Source organism: Salvelinus alpinus, chromosome 17 (genome assembly GCF_045679555.1).
Source record: "Salvelinus alpinus chromosome 17, SLU_Salpinus.1, whole genome shotgun sequence".
Classification (NCBI taxonomy): Eukaryota; Metazoa; Chordata; class Actinopteri; order Salmoniformes; family Salmonidae; genus Salvelinus; species Salvelinus alpinus.
This window is the reverse complement of record NC_092102.1, coordinates 540,603-559,400: the sequence shown is the minus strand read 5'-3', so window position 1 is coordinate 559,400 and position 18,798 is coordinate 540,603. Positions and strand designations below refer to the sequence as shown.

The window sequence follows — 18,798 nt, the reverse complement described above, 5'->3', positions numbered from 1 at the left end:
CTATTGTAAAGTGGTTGTTCCACTGGATATCATAAGGTGAATGCACCAATTTGTAAGTCGCTCTGGATAAGAGCGTCTGCTAAATGACTTAAATGTAAATGTAAATGTAATGACTGCATATTGCACTGGGAATGTTGCTAAGAATGTCCATGCCCAACTCCTCAGTCCTTTGGGGAAGACTAAGAAGCTACACCATCGGGTGAGCTTCCATCTTCCTCGCCTTTCACTCAGAGGTTTGGCAAACCAGAGGACAGGCTGATTGAGTTAAGGCTGTATTGTGAGGCAAGCCCTATTACAGGGAAGTAGTCAGCCGAGATTTGGGGTGGTCTGCTCAGTCCACAGCCAGTTCACAGGGTAGCTGCTGGACCAACTTGGCCTGAGTGTAGGCCTGGAGGAAGTCCTTGTAGCGGGGCGCGCAGCCCAGCCACGCCTCGCCGAAGTGTATGCGGCCAGTGAAGAGGAAGCTTCCTGCCCCGGGCCGGACACCACACTGTAGCAGGGTCCTGATCTCGCCTGAGAGGGTCAGGCGGCCTGTCCCGGTGAACAGGGCATATTTCTGGCGAAATACTCGGGTGGTGCTGACCTTTATTACCGCCGCCCGTAGCTCACTGTCCTCATCCACCGCCTTGATGTTACCACGCACTACTGTGGGGAGAAGAGACACACCAGTTAGTCACAAGCTCTATTGCCCAGATTAGTTTGTAACAGTGGTTACAAATATGAAGATCATAATTCAACAAAATGTTGGAGGAAATATATTTTAATTAATGTAATTGTCTTGAATACCTGCTCTTCACATTCTAAAAACATTTTTGAAATTGCTGGGAAACCGGTCATGTATTAGCCGTAAAAAAAACAGCTGAAGTAATAAAACAAGTAACTAGGATCCTAGCCCACCAGAGGCTAACATTAATTAGAGTCAGTTAAATGAGTATTGGAGAACTTCCTGGAACAGTTCCATAATCCCGACATAATTCAGCCTAATTATGTCTGAATTAGGGCCATGCGGATTTGTCCACTACAGTGCCTCGAGAAGGGGGGGGGGGGGGGGGGTAGGTTAACTTTAGGGAACTGGAGAGGAAAAAGTTGTTCAGTTTCACCTCTGCATACATTAAGTAGTTCAGAGGGATGAGAATTTGGATCACTGTCAGCCCAACCTTAGAGCTGGGGTAAGATGATTCGACCACCGATTTGTAGTTCCTGAATCATGACACAAAATTATGAAATTTTTTGGTTGAAACTGAATAGCTTTTCTAGCCATTTTGTAGTGAAGTATATGTAGTTTGAATTGGGGTAGAAAATGCAATGACACCAAACTGCAGAGGTGGGACCAAGTCACTATTATTCGAGTCACATGGAAGTCACAAGGTCCGAGTCTCAAATGATAAGCTCAATATGCCGATGTAAAGCTCAGTATCTTCCGTTTTGAAAATGCATCACCATTTATGGCTGTAATGACAGGCCACATTTGCACAGCAATGTTTTGAGAACCACTGATCGGTCTAGCGAATATTGTTGATTTGCTCAGCTATAGGATCGGGTGAAGCTCAAAATGTCAAATTGTAGAGAGCGGATCGCCATAAATCTTCAGAGGATGCAGCTTTCAAAGACTCGGCCACTATTGGTTGACCGGTCATGATATATTGCTTGTTTGATTTCTTTGCTCTTGAAGTGCCACAAAATAAGTGACAAACACTGGCCAGATAATTTCAAGTCATCAGTCTCAAGTCAAAGTCCCGTCTTGAGGCTCCAAGTCAAGTTATTTTATTCTGTATCAAGTTGAGTCTCAAGTCATCCAATTTGTAACTCGAGTCCAAGTCATGTGACTCGAGTCCACACCTCTGCCAAACTATTCCTGGTCTGGCATGTTATTTTATTGTTATATGGCAGCCCGGACAACAAAACAGGAGGTTGTAAAAGAGGAGAGCTCACCAAAGTCACTGGTGCAGACAGCCATAAGGAGCTCTGTGTTGTTACAGGGTCTGCAGGCACCTAGGGAGAGAGGGGGAAGAAAGAACCAGTCAGTTGGAGCTCCACTAATCAAACAAACGCCAATTCCATCCACTCTTCGCTTACTCCCTTGTTTGATATTGTAAACCACATAAAACAAAAAAAATAGGTATGACATGGTTAAGTTATTATATTTCAAAGCTTTATGTAAAAAAAAGTTGTTGAGCTTTAACCTATCCTGCTGCGCACATAAAGGACACAAAAAAGGGTGGAGATGAGCTTATAAAGAAGATCAAATGCTCTGGAGGCGTGATGTGAATAGCCAGAACAAACCACCATGCAAAGAGATACACACCGCAGTGTTCAGACAGCGGCTCCTTTTACGGTTTCGGAGAGGAAGGCCAGTGAAACTTAAAAAGGTGTGAGACTCCACTGGCCCCAAACGTTTTTAAAGCCAAATGTATCAGCCACCCTACCTCCCACCCCTCATCAAAGTGAAACAGACAGGGCCAAGAGAGGAGGGTGGAGAACTTTAAAAGATTTAAAATAGGCAGAGCACCACTTCTACACTTTTTCAGAAGGCACTTCCTTCCTAAGTGTTGTGACGGCTTCTTCCACAGCCAGTAGCGTGTATTCGTGGATGCCAAGCGAAGCCAGGCTTCACCCCCCAAAAAATGTATTTTTCGTCTCAATTTGTTTTCATAATATTCCTTCAATTCGCAATTGGTTGTATCTTACTGGAGAAATCATCCAAGAGAGGGAAACAGCGCCTCTGTCTAAATATGTGTAGCCCATGCATCTGGATGCTGTCTGGACAAAAATAGTGGGACATGTTGCCGCAGAAGCATTTTGATTGATTGATGCCAGCGAGCATTTTGCCTCAGTTGATACATTTGTTTATAAATAATTAGCCAATCAGCATTGAGCTGAGATCAATGGTTGGTGGTCCTGGTGCAGCAAAAAGTCCACATAGGGAGGCCAGTTTGGATTTGGCATCACACCAATGAAATCACATCAAAAGCAAAGAAGTTGTCCTGAAGTAGCTAGTTAGCTAAAAATCAGCCATGGATGGACTTGGTGTTTTTACTTATTCTCCAAACAAGCCAATGATTATAACTGCTATTCTGATCTAACCATAAATTTATTCCTTTTGCCACTGGCCTGAGACGATTGAAGTTAAATATGTAGCAGGCTCACGTTAACTAACAAGCTAACTTAGCTGGTTCATTGTTGCACATGCGAGAAAGTTAGGCTAGCAAGCTCTCTAGGGCAAAAAGTGTGTACTGTGTATGACAGTCAGACCCTCGTGCCAACATGAAAGCCAGGAAGATGGCATTGGTGTTCATCTAGTCGACAAGTAGGGTAGGTCAACATTTTTTTTCTACTTGCGCGTATACACACACAGAAATCAGTACAATGGAGAGTCAAATGATATTTAGCAACATTGATTGGACTAAATAGTTGAAATCTTTAAGTTTGTTTTCACTGTATTAGGCTAATCATATACAATATAGCCTAGTTGATTTGATGCGGTCAAGCAACCATCCCTCATCACTGCCAAACGCTCCCTAAAAAACTTGAGCGAGCAGGCCTTTCTAATCGACCTGGCCCGTGTATCCTGGAATGATATTGACCTCATCCCGTCAGTAGAGGATGCCTGGTTATTTACATTTACATTTACATTTAAGTCATTTAGCAGACGCTCTTATCCAGAGCGACTTACAAATTGGTGCATTCACCTTATGACATCCAGTGGAACGGCCACTTTACAATAGTGCATCTAAATCTTTTAAGGGGGGGGGGAGTGAGAAGGATTACTTTATCCTATCCTAGGTATTCCTTAAAGAGGTGGGGTTTCAGGTGTCTCCGGAAGGTGGTGATTGACTCCGCTGTCCTGGCGTCGTGAGGGAGTTTGTTCCACCATTGGGGGGCCAGAGCAGCGAACAGTTTTGACTGGGCTGAGCGGGAACTGTACTTCCTCAGTGGTAGGGAGGCGAGCAGGCCAGAGGTGGATGAACGCAGTGCCCTTGTTTGGGTGTAGGGCCTGATCAGAGCCTGGAGGTACTGAGGTGCCGTTCCCCTCACAGCTCCGTAGGCAAGCACCATGGTCTTGTAGCGGATGCGAGCTTCAACTGGAAGCCAGTGGAGAGAGCGGAGGAGCGGGGTGACGTGAGAGAACTTGGGAAGGTTGAACACCAGACGGGCTGCGGCGTTCTGGATGAGGTGTAGGGGTTTAATGGCACAGGCAGGGAGCCCAGCCAACAGCGAGTTGCAGTAATCCAGACGGGAGATGACAAGTGCCTGGATTAGGACCTGCGCCGCTTCCTGTGTGAGGCAGGGTCGTACTCTGCGGATGTTGTAGAGCATGAACCTACAGGAACGGGCCACCGCCTTGATGTTGGTTGAGAACGACAGGGTGTTGTCCAGGATCACGCCAAGGTTCTTAGCGCTCTGGGAGGAGGACACAATGGAGTTGTCAACCGTGATGGCGAGATCATGGAACGGGCAGTCCTTCCCCGGGAGGAAGAGCAGCTCCGTCTTGCCGAGGTTCAGCTTGAGGTGGTGATCCGTCATCCACACTGATATGTCTGCCAGACATGCAGAGATGCGATTCGCCACCTGGTCATCAGAAGGGGGAAAGGAGAAGATTAGTTGTGTGTCGTCTGCATAGCAATGATAGGAGAGACCATGTGAGGTTATGACAGAGCCAAGTGACTTGGTGTATAGCGAGAATAGGAGAGGGCCTAGAACAGAGCCCTGGGGGACACCAGTGGTGAGAGCACGTGGTGAGGAGACAGATTCTCGCCACGCCACCTGGTAGGAGCGACCTGTCAGGTAGGACGCAATCCAAGCGTGGGCCGCGCCGGAGATGCCCAACTCGGAGAGGGTGGAGAGGAGGATCTGATGGTTCACAGTATCGAAGGCAGCCGATAGGTCTAGAAGGATGAGAGCAGAGGAGAGAGAGTTAGCTTTAGCAGTGCGGAGCGCCTCCGTGATACAGAGAAGAGCAGTCTCAGTTGAATGACTAGTCTTGAAACCTGACTGATTTGGATCAAGAAGGTCATTCTGAGAGAGATAGCGGGAGAGCTGGCCAAGGACGGCACGTTCAAGAGTTTTGGAGAGAAAAGAAAGAAGGGATACTGGTCTGTAGTTGTTGACATCGGAGGGATCGAGTGTAGGTTTTTTCAGAAGGGGTGCAACTCTCGCTCTCTTGAAGACGGAAGGGACGTAGCCAGCGGTCAGGGATGAGTTGATGAGCGAGGTGAGGTAAGGGAGAAGGTCTCCGGAAATGGTCTGGAGAAGAGAGGAGGGGATAGGGTCAAGCGGGCAGGTTGTTGGGCGGCCGGCCGTCACAAGACGCGAGATTTCATCTGGAGAGAGAGGGGAGAAAGAGGTCAGAGCACAGGGTGGGGCAGTGTGAGCAGAACCAGCGGTGTCGTTTGACTTAGCAAACGAGGATCGGATGTCGTCGACCTTCTTTTCAAAATGGTTGACGAAGTCATCTGCAGAGAGGGAGGAGGGGGGGAGGGGGAGGAGGATTCAGGAGGGAGGAGAAGGTGGCAAAGAGCTTCCTGGGGTTAGAGGCAGATGCTTGGAATTTAGAGTGGTAGAAAGTGGCTTTAGCAGCAGAGACAGAAGAGGAAAATGTAGAGAGGAGGGAGTGAAAGGATGCCAGGTCCGCAGGGAGGCGAGTTTTCCTCCATTTCCGCTCGGCTGCCCGGAGCCCTGTTCTGTGAGCTCGCAATGAGTCGTCGAGCCACGGAGCGGGAGGGGAGGACCGAGCCGGCCTGGAGGATAGGGGACATAGAGAGTCAAAGGATGCAGAAAGGGAGGAGAGGAGGGTTGAGGAGGCAGAATCAGGAGATAGGTTGGAGAAGGTTTGAGCAGAGGGAAGAGATGATAGGATGGAAGAGGAGAGGGTAGCGGGGGAGAGAGAGCGAAGGTTGGGGCGGCGCGATACCATCCGAGTAGGGGCAGTGTGGGAAGTGTTGGATGAGAGCGAGAGGGAAAAGGATACAAGGTAGTGGTCGGAGACTTGGAGGGGAGTTGCAATGAGGTTAGTGGAAGAACAGCATCTAGTAAAGATGAGGTCGAGCGTATTGCCTGCCTTGTGAGTAGGGGGGGAAGGTGAGAGGGTGAGGTCAAAAGAGGAGAGGAGTGGAAAGAAGGAGGCAGAGAGGAATGAGTCAAAGGTAGACGTGGGGAGGTTAAAGTCGCCCAGAACTGTGAGAGGTGAGCCGTCCTCAGGAAAGGAGCTAATCAAGGCATCGAGCTCATTGATGAACTCTCCGAGGGAACCTGGAGGGCGATAAATGATAAGGATGTTAAGCTTGAAAGGGCTGGTAACTGTGACAGCATGGAATTCAAAGGAGGCGATAGACAGATGGGTAAGGGGACAAAGAGAGAATGACCACTTGGGAGAGATGAGGATCCCGGTGCCACCACCCCGCTGACCAGAAGCTCTCGGGGTGTGCGAGAACACGTGGGCGGACGAAGAGAGAGCAGTAGGAGTAGCAGTGTTATCTGTGGTGATCCATGTTTCCGTCAGTGCCAGGAAGTCGAGGGACTGGAGGGAGGCATAGGCTGAGATGAACTCTGCCTTGTTGGCCGCAGATCGGCAGTTCCAGAGGCTACCGGAGACCTGGAACTCCACGTGGGTCGTGCGCGCTGGGACCACCAGATTAGGGTGGCCGATGCCACGCGGTGTGGAGCGTTTGTATGGTCTGTGCAGAGAGGAGAGAACAGGGATAGACAGACACATAGTTGACAGGCTACAGAAGAGACTACGCTAATGCAAAGGAGATTGGAGTGGCAAGTGGACTACGCGTCTCGAATGTTCAGAAAGTTAAGCTTACGTAGCAAGAATCTTATTGACTAAAATGATTAAGATGATACAGTACTGCTGAAGTAGGCTAGCTGGCAGTGGCTGCGTTGTTGACTTTGTAGGCTAGCTGGCAGTTGTTGACTTTGTAGGCTAGCTGGCAGTGGCTGCGTTGTTGACACTACACTAATCAAGTCGTTCCGTTGAGTGTAATAGTATCTACAGTGCTGCTATTCGGGGGCTAGCTGGCTAGCTAGCAGTGTTGATTACGTTACGTTGCGTTAAAAGAACGACAATAGCTGGCTAGCTAACCTAGAAAATCGCTCTAGACTACACAATTATCTTTGATACAAAGACGGCTATGCAGCTAGCTATGTAGCTAGCTACGATCAAACAAATCAAACCGTTGTACTGTAATGAAATGAAATGAAAATGTGATACTACCTGTGGAGCGAAGCGGAATGCGACCGGGTTGTTGAGTGCAGAAGTTCTATTCGGTAGACGTTGGCTAGCTGTTGGCTAGCTAGCAGTGTCTCCTACGTTAAGGACGACAGATAGCTGGCTAGCTAGCCTCGGTAAATTAAGATAATCACTCTAAAACTACACACTCTAAACTACACAATTATCTTGGATACGAAGACAGCAAAGACAACTATGTAGCTAGCTAACACTACACTAATCAAGTCGTTCAGTTGGGTGTAATAGTTGCTACAGTGCTGCTATTCGGTAGACGGTGGACGTTTGCTAGCTGGCTAGCTGCTGGGCAGATGGCAGATAGCAGTGTAGACTGCGTTAGGACGACGAAATACGATAATTACGCAATTATCTTTGATACAAAGACGGCTATGTAGCTAGCTAAGAAGAAATTGCTAAGATTAGACAAATTAAACCGTTGTACTATAATGAAATGTAATGAAATGTAATGAAAAGTTATACTACCTGCGGACCAAAGTGCGAAGTGCGACCGCTCGCTCCAACCCGGAAGTGTTAGTGTTATTCTATAAAGGTGCTTTCCTCAACGTCTTAAATAAGCATGCCCCATTCAAAAAATAATAATTAGAACCAGGAACAGATATAGCCCTCGACTGCCCTTGACCAGCACAAAAACATCCTGTTGCGTACTGCATTAGCATCGAATAGCCCCCACGATATGCAACTTTTCAGGGAAGTTAGGAACCAATATGCACAGGCAGTTAGGAAAGCAAAGGCTAGCTTTTTCAAACAGAAATTTGCATCCTGTAGCACTAACTCCAAAAAGTTCTGGGACACTAAAGTCCATGGAGAATAAGAGCACCTCCTCCCAGCTGCCCACTGCACTGAGGGTAGGAAACACTGTCTCCACCAATAAATCCACAATCATTTATCATTTCAATAAGCATTTTTCTACAGCTGACCATGCTTTCCACCTGGCTACCCCAGTCAACAGCCCTGCACCCCTCACTGCAACTTGCCCAAGCCTCCCCCATTTCTCCTTCACCCAAATCCAGATAGCTGATGTTCTGAAAGAGCTGCAAAATCTGGACCCCTAGACAATCTGGACCTTCTCTTCCTAAAATTATCCGCCGAAATTGTTGCAACCCCTATTACTAGCTTGTTCAACCTCTCTTTTGTATCGTCTGAGATCCCCAAAGATTGGAAAGCTGCAGCGGTCATCCCCCTCCTCAAAGGGGGAGACACTCTAGACCCAAACTGCTACAGACCTATATCTATCCTACCCTGCCTTTCTAAGGTCTTCGAAAGCCAAGTTAACAAACAGATCACAGACCATTTCAAATCCCATCGTACCTTCTCCACTATGCAATCTGGTTTCCGAGCTGGTCATGGGTGCACCTCAGCCACGCTCAAGGTCCTAAACGACACCATAGCCTCCATCGATAAGAGACAATACTGTGCAGCTGTATTCATCGACCTGGCCAAGGCTTTCGACTCTGTCAATCACCACATTCTTATCGGCAGACTCAACAGCCTTGGTTTCTCAACTGACTGCCTTGCCTCACCAACTACTTCTCTGACAGAGTTCAGTGTGTCAAATCGGAGGGCCTTTTGTCCGGACCTCTGGCATTCTATGGGGGTGCCACAGGGTTCAATCCTCGGGCCGACACTTTTCTCTGTATACATCAATGATGTCGCTCTTGCTGCTGGTGATTCTCTTATCCACCTCTACGCAGACGACACCATTCTGTATACTTCTGGCCCTTCTTTGGACACTGTGTTAACTAACCTCCAGATGAGCTTCAATGACATACAACTCTCCTTCCGTGGCCGCCATCTGCTCTTAAATGCAAGCAAAACTAAATGCATGCTCTTCAACCGATCGCTGCCCACACCTACCCACCCGCCCAGCATCACTACTTTGGACGGTTCTGACTTAGAATATGTGGAAAACTATAAATACCTAGGTGTCTGGTTAGACTGTAAACTCTCCTTCCAGACTCAAATTAAGAATCTCCAATCCAAAATTAAATCTAGAATTGGCTTCCTATTTTGCAACAAAGCATCTTTCACTCATGCTGCTAAACATACCCTTGTAAAACTGACCATCCTACCGAGCCTTGACTTCGGCGATGTCCTTTAAAAAATAGCCTCCAACACTCTACTCAGCAAATTGGATGCAGTCTATCACAGTGCCATCCGTTTTGTCACCAAAGCCCCATATACTACCCACCACTGCAACCTGTATGCTCTCGTTGGCTGGCCCTTGCTTCATATCCGTTGCCAAACCCACTGGCTTCAGGTCATCTATAAGTCATTGCTAGGTAAAGCCCCGCCTTATCTCAGCTCACTGGTCACCATAGCAGCACTCACCCGCAGCACGCTCTCCAGCAGGTGTATTTCACTGGTCACCCCCAAAGCCAATTCCTCCTTCGGCCATCTTTCCTTCCAGTTCTCTGCTGCCAATGACTGGAACGAACTACAAAAAACACTGAAGCTAGAGACTCATATCTCCCTCACTAGCTTTAAGTACCAGCTGTCAGAGCAGCTCACAGATCACTGCACATTGGCAATCTGTAAATAGCCCATCCAACTACCTCATCACCATATTGTTATTTATAAAGCTCCTTTGCACCCCAGTACCACTACTTGCACACTCATCTATCATACCAGTGTTTAATTTGCTTTACTGTAATAATTTCACCACTATTGCCTATTTATTTCCTCACCCCCCTTATCCTACCTAGTTTATTTGCACAAACTGTATATAGACTTTCTCTATTGTATTATTGACTGTATGTTTATTCCATGTGTAACTCTGTGTTGTTGTTTGTGTCGCACTGCTTTGCTTTATTTTGGCCAGGTCGCAATTGTAAATCAGAACTTGTTCTCAACTAGCCTACCTGGTTAAATAAAAAAATGATGTTTAAATGTTTAAGTTGAAATGGTGCTGGAATAGCAGAAGCAGTGCTCCTGTTTTCTTTGTGCTGACTTGCTGTAACTGTTAGAAACATTAACTTACATGACCTACAACATGATTAAGCAACTGTTTTACATGCAATATTTGCTTTATGGACTTCACCAGATACATGTTGCTGTCACGTTCGTCTTCCTCCTCTTCTGAGGAGGAGCAGTTGGAAGGATCGGAGGACCAATATGCAGCGTGGTAAGTGTTCATCTTGATATTTATTTATTGATATTGAATCCAAGAATGGCGTAGCAGTCAGATGTGTCTTTGTCCTGTCTTGTCCCGTGTAAATAGTATTCGTATTTTTCGTATACATTTCGTATTTATTTTAATTTCACTTTCCATCTAGGAACTGAATATACATTCCTACATTCCGCCTCACCCAATGTGGTACGGACCTGCTATTTTTTATATACTTTTAAACCGTAACCCCAATCAGAAGCTAGCCAGATAACTAGCTACTAGCTAGTAGTCAGTTAGCCACTGCTGCGGTCTTCGCCCTTAACTCGGACACAGCCAGCTTCAATACCGGGCCGATACCTGCCAGTCTGCAAGCGCGATATCAACCCAGAGCATATAGGACTGCTTTTTCTCTACCACATCACCGGATTCCTGACGCAAGCTCTGGACAATTACACCGTATTATCACAGCTAGCTAGCTGCAACCGAGTGGCTACTACTGGCTAACACCTCTGTCCCGAAGCAAGCACCAGTTAGCCTTGAGCTAGCCTCGAGCTAGGCCCATCTGCCGGCTAGCTGCAGCGCGATATCAACCCAGAGCATATAGGACTGCTTTTTCTCTACCACATCACCGGATTCCTGACGCAAGCTCTGGACAATTACACCGTATCATCACAGCTAGCTAGCTGCAACCGAGTGGCTACTACTGGCTAACACCTCTGTCCCGAAGCAAGCACCAGTTAGCCTTGAGCTAGCCTCGAGCTAGGCCCATCTGCCGGCTAGCTGCAAGCGCGATATCAACCCAGAGCATATAGGACTGCTTTTTCTCTACCACATCACCGGATTCCTGACGCAAGCTCTGGACAATTACACCGTATCATCACAGCTAGCTAGCTGCAACCGAGTGGCTACTACTGGCTAACACCTCTGTCCCGAAGCAAGCACCAGTTAGCCTTGAGCTAGCCTCGAGCTAGGCCCATCTGCCGGCTAGCTGAAGAGCTAGTGCCACTGCCACGAAGCTAGCACCAGTTAGTAAACACTATTCTACAATTCACAACCTCTCTTTCGCCATCGCCATCTGGCTTGGATTCTCTGTCGACACAACCACGTCTGAGCAGACCCCCTCCGTCTGAGCAGACCACCCCCCGGGCTACTAACTTTACACGCCGCGTGCTAGCTTAGTGGAGGCCTCCTCTGCTCCATCTACGGCTGCCCCCTGGACACTATGATCACTTGGCTACATAGCTGATGCATGCTTGACTGTCCATTAATTCACGGTACTCCATTCTGTTTATTTGTGTCTTATCTGTCGGCTCTGTGCTTTAACTCAGGATCTGTGTGTAGTTAATCCGACCCTCTCTGCCTAGTCATCGCCATTTTTTACCTGTTGTTGCTGTGTCAGACTAGCACCCTGTTATTGCTGCTGTTATCTTACCTGTTGTTTTAGCTAGCTCTCCCAATCAAGACCTGCAATCACTTTATGCCTTATTGTATGTCTCTCTCAAATATCAATATGCCTTGCATACTGTTGTTCAGGCTAGTTTTCATTGTCATTGTTTTGGTTTGCAATGGACCCTGTAGTTCCACTCTCCGTACCTCTGATACCCCCTTTGTCCCACCCCCCACACATGCGGTGACCTCACCCATTGAGACCAGCATGTCCAGAGATACAACCTCTCTTATCATCACCCAGTGCCTGGGCTTGCCTCCGCTGTACCCGCGCCCCTCCATACCCCTGTCTGCACATTATGCCCAGACTCTATTCTACCACGCCCATAAATCTGCTCCTTTTAGTCTTTGTCCCCAACGCTCTAGGCGACCAGTTTTGATAGCCTTTAGCCGCACCCTCATCCTACTACTCCTCTGTTCCTCGGGTGATGTGGAGGTAAACCCAGGCCCTGCATGTCCCCAGTCACCCTCATTTGTTGACTTCTGCGATCGAAAAAGCCTTGGCCTCATGCATGTCAACATCAGAAGCCTCCTCCCTAAGTTTGCCTTACTCACCGCTTTAGCACACTCTGCCAATCCTGATGTCCTTGCCGTGTCCGAATCCTGGCTTAGGAAGGCCACCAAAAATTCTGAGATTTCCATACCCAACTATAACACTTTCCGTCAAGATAGAACTGCCAAAGGGGGAGGAGTTGCAATCTACTGCAGAGATAGCCTGCAAAGTTCTGTCATACTTTCCAGGTCTATGCCCAAACAGTTCGAACTTCTAATTTTAAAAATTAATCTCTCCAGAAATAAGTCTCTCACTGTTGCCGCCTGCTACCGACCCCCCTCAGCTCCCAGCTGTGCCCTGGACACCATCTGTGAATTGATCGCTCCCCATCTAGCTTCAGAGTTTGTTCTGTTAGGTGACCTAAACTGGGATATGCTTAACACCCCGGCAGTCCTACAATCCAAGCTTGATGCCCTCAATCTCACACAAATCATCAAGGAACCCACCAGGTACAACCCTAAATCCGTAAACATGGGCACCCTAATAGACATTATCCTGACCAACCTGCCCTCCAAATACACCTCTGCTGTCTTCAATCAAGATCTCAGCGATCACTGCCTCATTGCCTGTATCCGCCAAGGGTCTGCGGTCAAACGACCACCCCTCATCACTGTCAAACGCTCCCTAAAACACTTCTGCGAGCAGGCCTTTCTAATCGACCTGGCCCGGGTACCCTGGAAGGATATTGACCTCATCCCGTCAGTTGAGGATGCCTGGTCATTCTTTAAATGTTACTTCCTCACCATATTAGACAAGCATGCTCCGTTCAAAAAATGCAGAACCAAGAACAGATATAGCCCGTGGTTCACTCCAGACCTGACTGCCCTCGACCAGCACAAAAACATCCTGTGGCGAACTGCAATAGCATCGAAGAGCCCCCGCGATATGCAACTGTTCAGGGAAGTCAGGATCCAATACACGCAGTCAGTCAGGAAAGCAAAGGCCAGCTTTTTCAAGCAGAAATTCGCATCCTGTAGCTCTAACTCCAAAAAGTTCTGGGATACTGTAAAGTCCATGGAGAACAAGAGCACCTCCTCCCAGCTGCCCACTGCACTGAGGCTAGGTAACACGGTCACCACCGATAAATCCGTGATAATCGAAGACTTCAACAAGCATTTCTCAATGGCTGGCCATGCCTTCTTCCTGGCGACTCCAACCTTGGCCAACAGCCCCGCCCCCCCCGCTGCTACTCGCCCAAGCCTCCCCAGCTTCTCCTTTACCCAAATCCAGATAGCAGATGTTCTGAAAGAGCTGGAAAACCTGGACCCATACAAATCAGCTGGGCTTGACAATCTGGACCCCCTATTTCTGAAACTGTCCGCCGCCATTGTCGCACCCCCTATTACCAGCCTGTTCAACCTCTCCTTCGTATCATCTGAGATCCCCAAGGATTGGAAAGCTGCCGCGGTCATCCCCCTCTTCAAAGGGGGAGACACCCTGGACCCAAACTGTTACAGACCTATATCCATCCTGCCCTGCCTATCTAAGGTCTTCGAAAGCCAAGTCAACAAACAGATCACTGACCATCTCGAATCCCACCGTACCTTCTCCGCTGTGCAATCCGGTTTCCGAGCCGGTCACGGATGCACCTCAGCCACGCTCAAGGTACTAAACGACATCATAACCGCCATCGATAAAAGACATTACTGTGCAGCCGTCTTCATCGACCTGGCCAAGGCTTTCGACTCTGTCAATCACCATATTCTTATCGGCAGACTCAGTAGCCTCGGTTTTTCTAATGACTGCCTTGCCTGGTTCACCAACTACTTTGCAGACAGAGTTCAGTGTGTCAAATCGGAGGGCATGTTGTCCGGTCCTCTGGCAGTCTCTATGGGGGTACCACAGGGTTCAATTCTCGGGCCGACTCTTTTCTCTGTATACATCAATGATGTTGCTCTTGCTGCGGGCGATTCCCTGATCCACCTCTACGCAGACGACACCATTCTATATACTTCCGGCCCTTCCTTGGACACTGTGCTATCTAACCTCCAAACGAGCTTCAATGCCATACAACACTCCTTCCGTGGCCTCCAACTGCTCTTAAACGCTAGTAAAACCAAATGCATGCTTTTCAACCGTTCGCTGCCTGCACCCGCACGCCCGACTAGCATCACCACCCTGGACGGTTCCGACCTAGAATATGTGGACATCTATAAGTACCTAGGTGTCTGGCTAGACTGCAAACTCTCCTTCCAGACTCATATCAAACATCTCCAATCCAAAATCAAATCAAGAATCGGCTTTCTATTCCGCAACAAAGCCTCCTTCACTCACGCCGCCAAACTTACCCTAGTAAAACTGACTATCCTGCCGATCCTCGACTTCGGCGATGTCATCTACAAAATAGCTTCCAACACTCTACTCAGCAAACTGGATGCAGTTTATCACAGTGCCATTCGTTTTGTTACTAAAGCACCTTATACGACCCACCACTGCGACCTGTATGCCCTAGTCGGCTGGCCCTCGCTACATGTTCGTCGTCAAACCCACTGGCTCCAGGTCATCTACAAGGCTATGCTAGGTAAAGTGCCGCCTTATCTCAGTTCACTGGTCACGATGGCTACACCCACCCGCAGCACGCGCTCCAGCAGGTGTATCTCACTGATCATCCCTAAAGCTAAAACCTCATTTGGACGCCTTTCCTTCCAGTTCTCTGCTGCCTGCGACTGGAACGAATTGCAAAAATCTCTGAAGTTGGAGACTTATCTCCCTCAACAACTTTAAAAATCTGCTATCCGAGCAGCTAACCGATCGCTGCAGCTGTACATAGTCCATCTGTAAACTACCCACCCAATTTACCTACCTCACCCCCCATACTGCTTTTATTTATTTACTTTTCTGCTCTTTTGCACACCAGTACCAATATCTCTTCTTGCACATGATTATCTGATGATTTATCACTCCAGTGTTAATCTGCTAAATTGTAATTATTCGATTTATTGCCTACCTCATGCCTTTTGCACACATTGTATATAGATTCTCTTTTTTTCTACCATGTTATTGACTTGTTTATTGTTTACTCCATGTGTAACTCTGTGTTGTCTGTTCACACTGCTATGCTTTATCTTGGCCAGGTCGCAGTTGCAAATGAGAACTTGTTCTCAACTAGCCTACCTGGTTAAATAAAGGTGAAATAAATAAAATAAAAAAAATAAAAAAGAGAACACTGAACGATCTATACAAAAATAACAAACAACAAACGTGAAGCTATCGAATAATAGTGCTGCCACAAAACACTACACATAGACAATCACCCACAACCCACAATGACAAAACAGGCTATCTAAATATGGCTCCCAATCAGAGACAACGACAAACACCTGCCTCTAATTGAGAACCATATCAGGCCAAACACATAGAAATAGCCAAACTAGACATACAACATAGAATGCCCACTCAGATCACACCCTGACCAAACAAAACATAGAAACATACAAAGCAAACTATAGTCAGGGCGTGACAATTGCTCACCGGTTTTGTGATGAAACAAAGGTGTGTGTGGTTGAATTTATTCCGCCAATGTGTGACTTGTCTTTGTTGTCTCTGCCTTATTGTATATGATGGTGGCATATGAATGGATGGGTTATAGAGCAAACAACGCAATTATCACAAAATAGGTTGTAATATGGCTTTTTTCCTGGCTTGGCTTCCCCAGTGATTTTACACACGCACCACTACTGTTCACAGCTGTTAATCAGTTTAAAAATGTCACAGTGGAAAATCAAATACATCCTCCTCCGTTTCATACAAGGACCCAGTCCACAGATGGCCACAAGGTACACAGAGCGAAACCAAACCCTGGCTGCATTGAATTGACTGCATTGTACAAAAACACCCTGGCATTTGTTTTTGTTCTGCTGGCCTTGCAAGTTCCAAGAAGTTCACCCCCCAACCCACCTAGCTGCCCCCTCCACACATTCCCCTTCTTAGTGAAAATGTCTGATAAATGAGATTCCTGCCTCCTCCCTGGCCCATAGAGAAAATGCCCACATGCCCAACCAGAATAATTATGTGTGTGTGTGTGTGTGTGTGTGTGTGTGTGTGTGTGTGTGTGTGTGTGTGTGTGTGTGTGTACTCTAGAGCGGGGAGGGGGTGTATTCCTAGAGCCAAGCCTCTTTAAAGAGGGGCCGTTCAACAAAAGAGGGGAGCATCTCAGCTGGGGCAGAGGTCTCCATGTCGCCAAGGCAACGGCAGTAATCTCAGAACACTCTCCATTGAAAGGAGCGGTAAAGGCTCTGGAGCGAAGGCCCCACAAGCTTTTGTCCCCCCTAACCCTCCCCCCTCCTCTCTCCATTCGCCTTCAAATCTAAACCAGGGGACAGGATCTGTAGGCCTATGCTTCCAGGGAAACTAGAGGACACTTCCCCCACTCTACTCTGCCTGGACACAGAGAAAATAGAAAATAAACACCAAAAAGCAGGTCTGTTTGTATGGAAACATCTTTAGGGGGGGTTTGACGAAATATAACTCAGAGACCCACACAAAGAGAAATACAGGAAATATGTGGGGGAGAGGAGAACTGAATGATCGAATCTGAGCTAAAACAAATTCTAAAAGTTGTTTGATAGGCCCATCGACTATCAAGGAGCATATTCAAACACTATTTTTCCTTGCTTTGTGTTGAGAGAAATCTTTATAGTTCACGCTTTTATGTTAATTTATTTTATATTTATCTATTTCAGCCCAAATTACACTTCCATGACCCAGACTGATCCAACATGGCTGCCTCCCTCCTAGGTCCAACTCACCTTCATTACTGCTGATGGGGTTTGAGTCGAGTGACAGGCGAGCTGTCCAATCCCCTCGCAGCTCGTAGCGGAAAGATGCAATGCGGCGGCTGATGTCCTGGTGAGGAGTGGCCTGGAGGAAGAGGGCCACCTTCTCGCCGGGCAGGCGGCTGAAGCAGCGCACCCGGGTTGGGGGAGACTCCTCCAGACGGTCCCCTACCAGGAGCTCCAGGACCCCGTCTCTCTCCAAGTAGAGCTGGGCCCCGTGGTTGTGCTCGGAGGGCTTGACGCAGGCCGTGATCAGGCCCGAGCTGCTTCCCCCAGGCCCCACTGCCGCAGAGGGCAACCTGGGGGACAGGGTGAGGCGGAGCGCCCCCTTAGGATAGAGCCAGTCCAGAGCACCCTCAGAACAGTGGAGGGAGATCTGCTCCACACTGCCTTGCTGCTGGGACAGACCACTGTGGGATGGAAAGATGGAGGGAGAGAAAGGAGATAGTTATACAAGTGGACTTCTATGACCTCAAAGTCAGACAGACTAGTCCTCTTGGCTGAAATTGGAGTCACCAATATACCGCTTGTAGGATGTGGTGCAATTCTCAAAAACCATGAAGGAAATTGCACTAGATCTTGCAGGATATGTGGTTTGGGTGTAGGGCTTTAGATGTGGTGAAACTTGAGAGGGACTGAGGGAGAGCTTGCAACATCAAAGAAATCTGGCTAAAATGAATGACAACAGATGAACCTTTCAAGCCTGCGATTTTGCTTGGAGTGCATTTCACTCATTTGAAAACGATTAAAACAGGCTTTCAAAATACACATTGAACTGAGGTTTCCATTCGCAGAAAAAAAGGACTGCGTCGGTGCCATGTGGAATTAACATTTTAAAAAAATCATAGTTTAACAGCATAACTTTCTCCTCTCTAGCTCACTCTGCAAGACTGCAACCCTAAAGCACGCGTGATACTTTGTTGCAAAGCACTGGAAACATTTAATTGCGCCCAACAACTGTCTGTTCTTGATCCAACTAAGGTCTGATAATCTGATAACCACCAAAGCTGAACGGAACTCTTCAAATACATTCAGAACGAATAAAAACGCAATTTTATTTGCACCTTCCTACATTTGAGAAAAAAATCTGAAGGTTTCGCCATAAAACAAATCAAACTTGAATAAATCGTTATAAAGTGATTCTTGCCTCCCCCTCCAGCTGCATTGGTCTTCGGAATAACTGGACCGAGCGCTGTCAACAATGGGTAAGAGTAGGATCCAAACTTTGTAAATCCAAGAAATAGCCATTTCCTTCAGTACGTGCTACAAATTTGAGAAAAACGTAAATGTTCCAAAGATGCAGTCCCTTCAACCTTTAAGCATGGGAATCTCCACCATCCCCTATCTAAGCAAATTGTATTTTGCTGTTCTTGGCAACCTCCATAGCGCGGTAGCCTCCTCTTCTTGCGGATTTCCAGCTACAGTTTTAAAGGAGTGTCCCTACCTCTATTCTGACTCACTGATCCTAGTGCATAAAGAGAGGAGTCGTCTGAAGGTTTTGCCTTTGAGCACAAGTTTGTCGACCAATCAGAGTTGGAGAGGATCAACTTTAAACCACTCACAGGATAGAGGGGGAGGAGTGTGATCTGTTGCCTGTGACAGAAGAAGAATGATCAGTATGCAATAATAAACTATGTTGGTAATAGATAAGAGGCATTTACCATTGTGT

At 47.4% G+C, this 18,798-nt stretch overlaps 1 protein-coding gene across 1 annotated transcript; it reads right to left on the bottom strand.

The window, feature by feature from the left end:
* Positions 1-205: 205 nt before the first annotated feature.
* On the bottom strand, positions 206-18,596 carry LOC139541912 (meteorin-like). Its single transcript, XM_071346793.1, has 4 exons — positions 18,277-18,596; positions 17,103-17,539; positions 1,933-1,992; positions 206-645 (listed from the first exon to the last, which is right to left on the bottom strand). The coding sequence occupies exons 1-4, from the start codon at positions 18,375-18,377 to the stop codon at positions 332-334; spliced, it is 912 nt and encodes a 303-aa protein (XP_071202894.1). The 5' UTR covers positions 18,378-18,596; the 3' UTR covers positions 206-331.
* Positions 18,597-18,798: the final 202 nt, after the last annotated feature.

Bases quoted from the DNA above. Each gene is read 5' to 3' on its own strand.
- LOC139541912 (XM_071346793.1), bottom strand. From the start codon at position 18,377: ATGGCTATTTCTTGGATTTACAAAGTTTGGATCCTACTCTTACCCATT. The intron at 17,540-18,276 runs GCAAGAATCACT...TCCATCCCACAG, and splicing joins CAATGCAGCTGGAGGGGGAG to TGGTCTGTCCCAGCAGCAAG. The intron at 646-1,932 runs GTGAGCTCTCCT...TTCTCCCCACAG, and splicing joins TGTCTGCACCAGTGACTTTG to TAGTGCGTGGTAACATCAAG.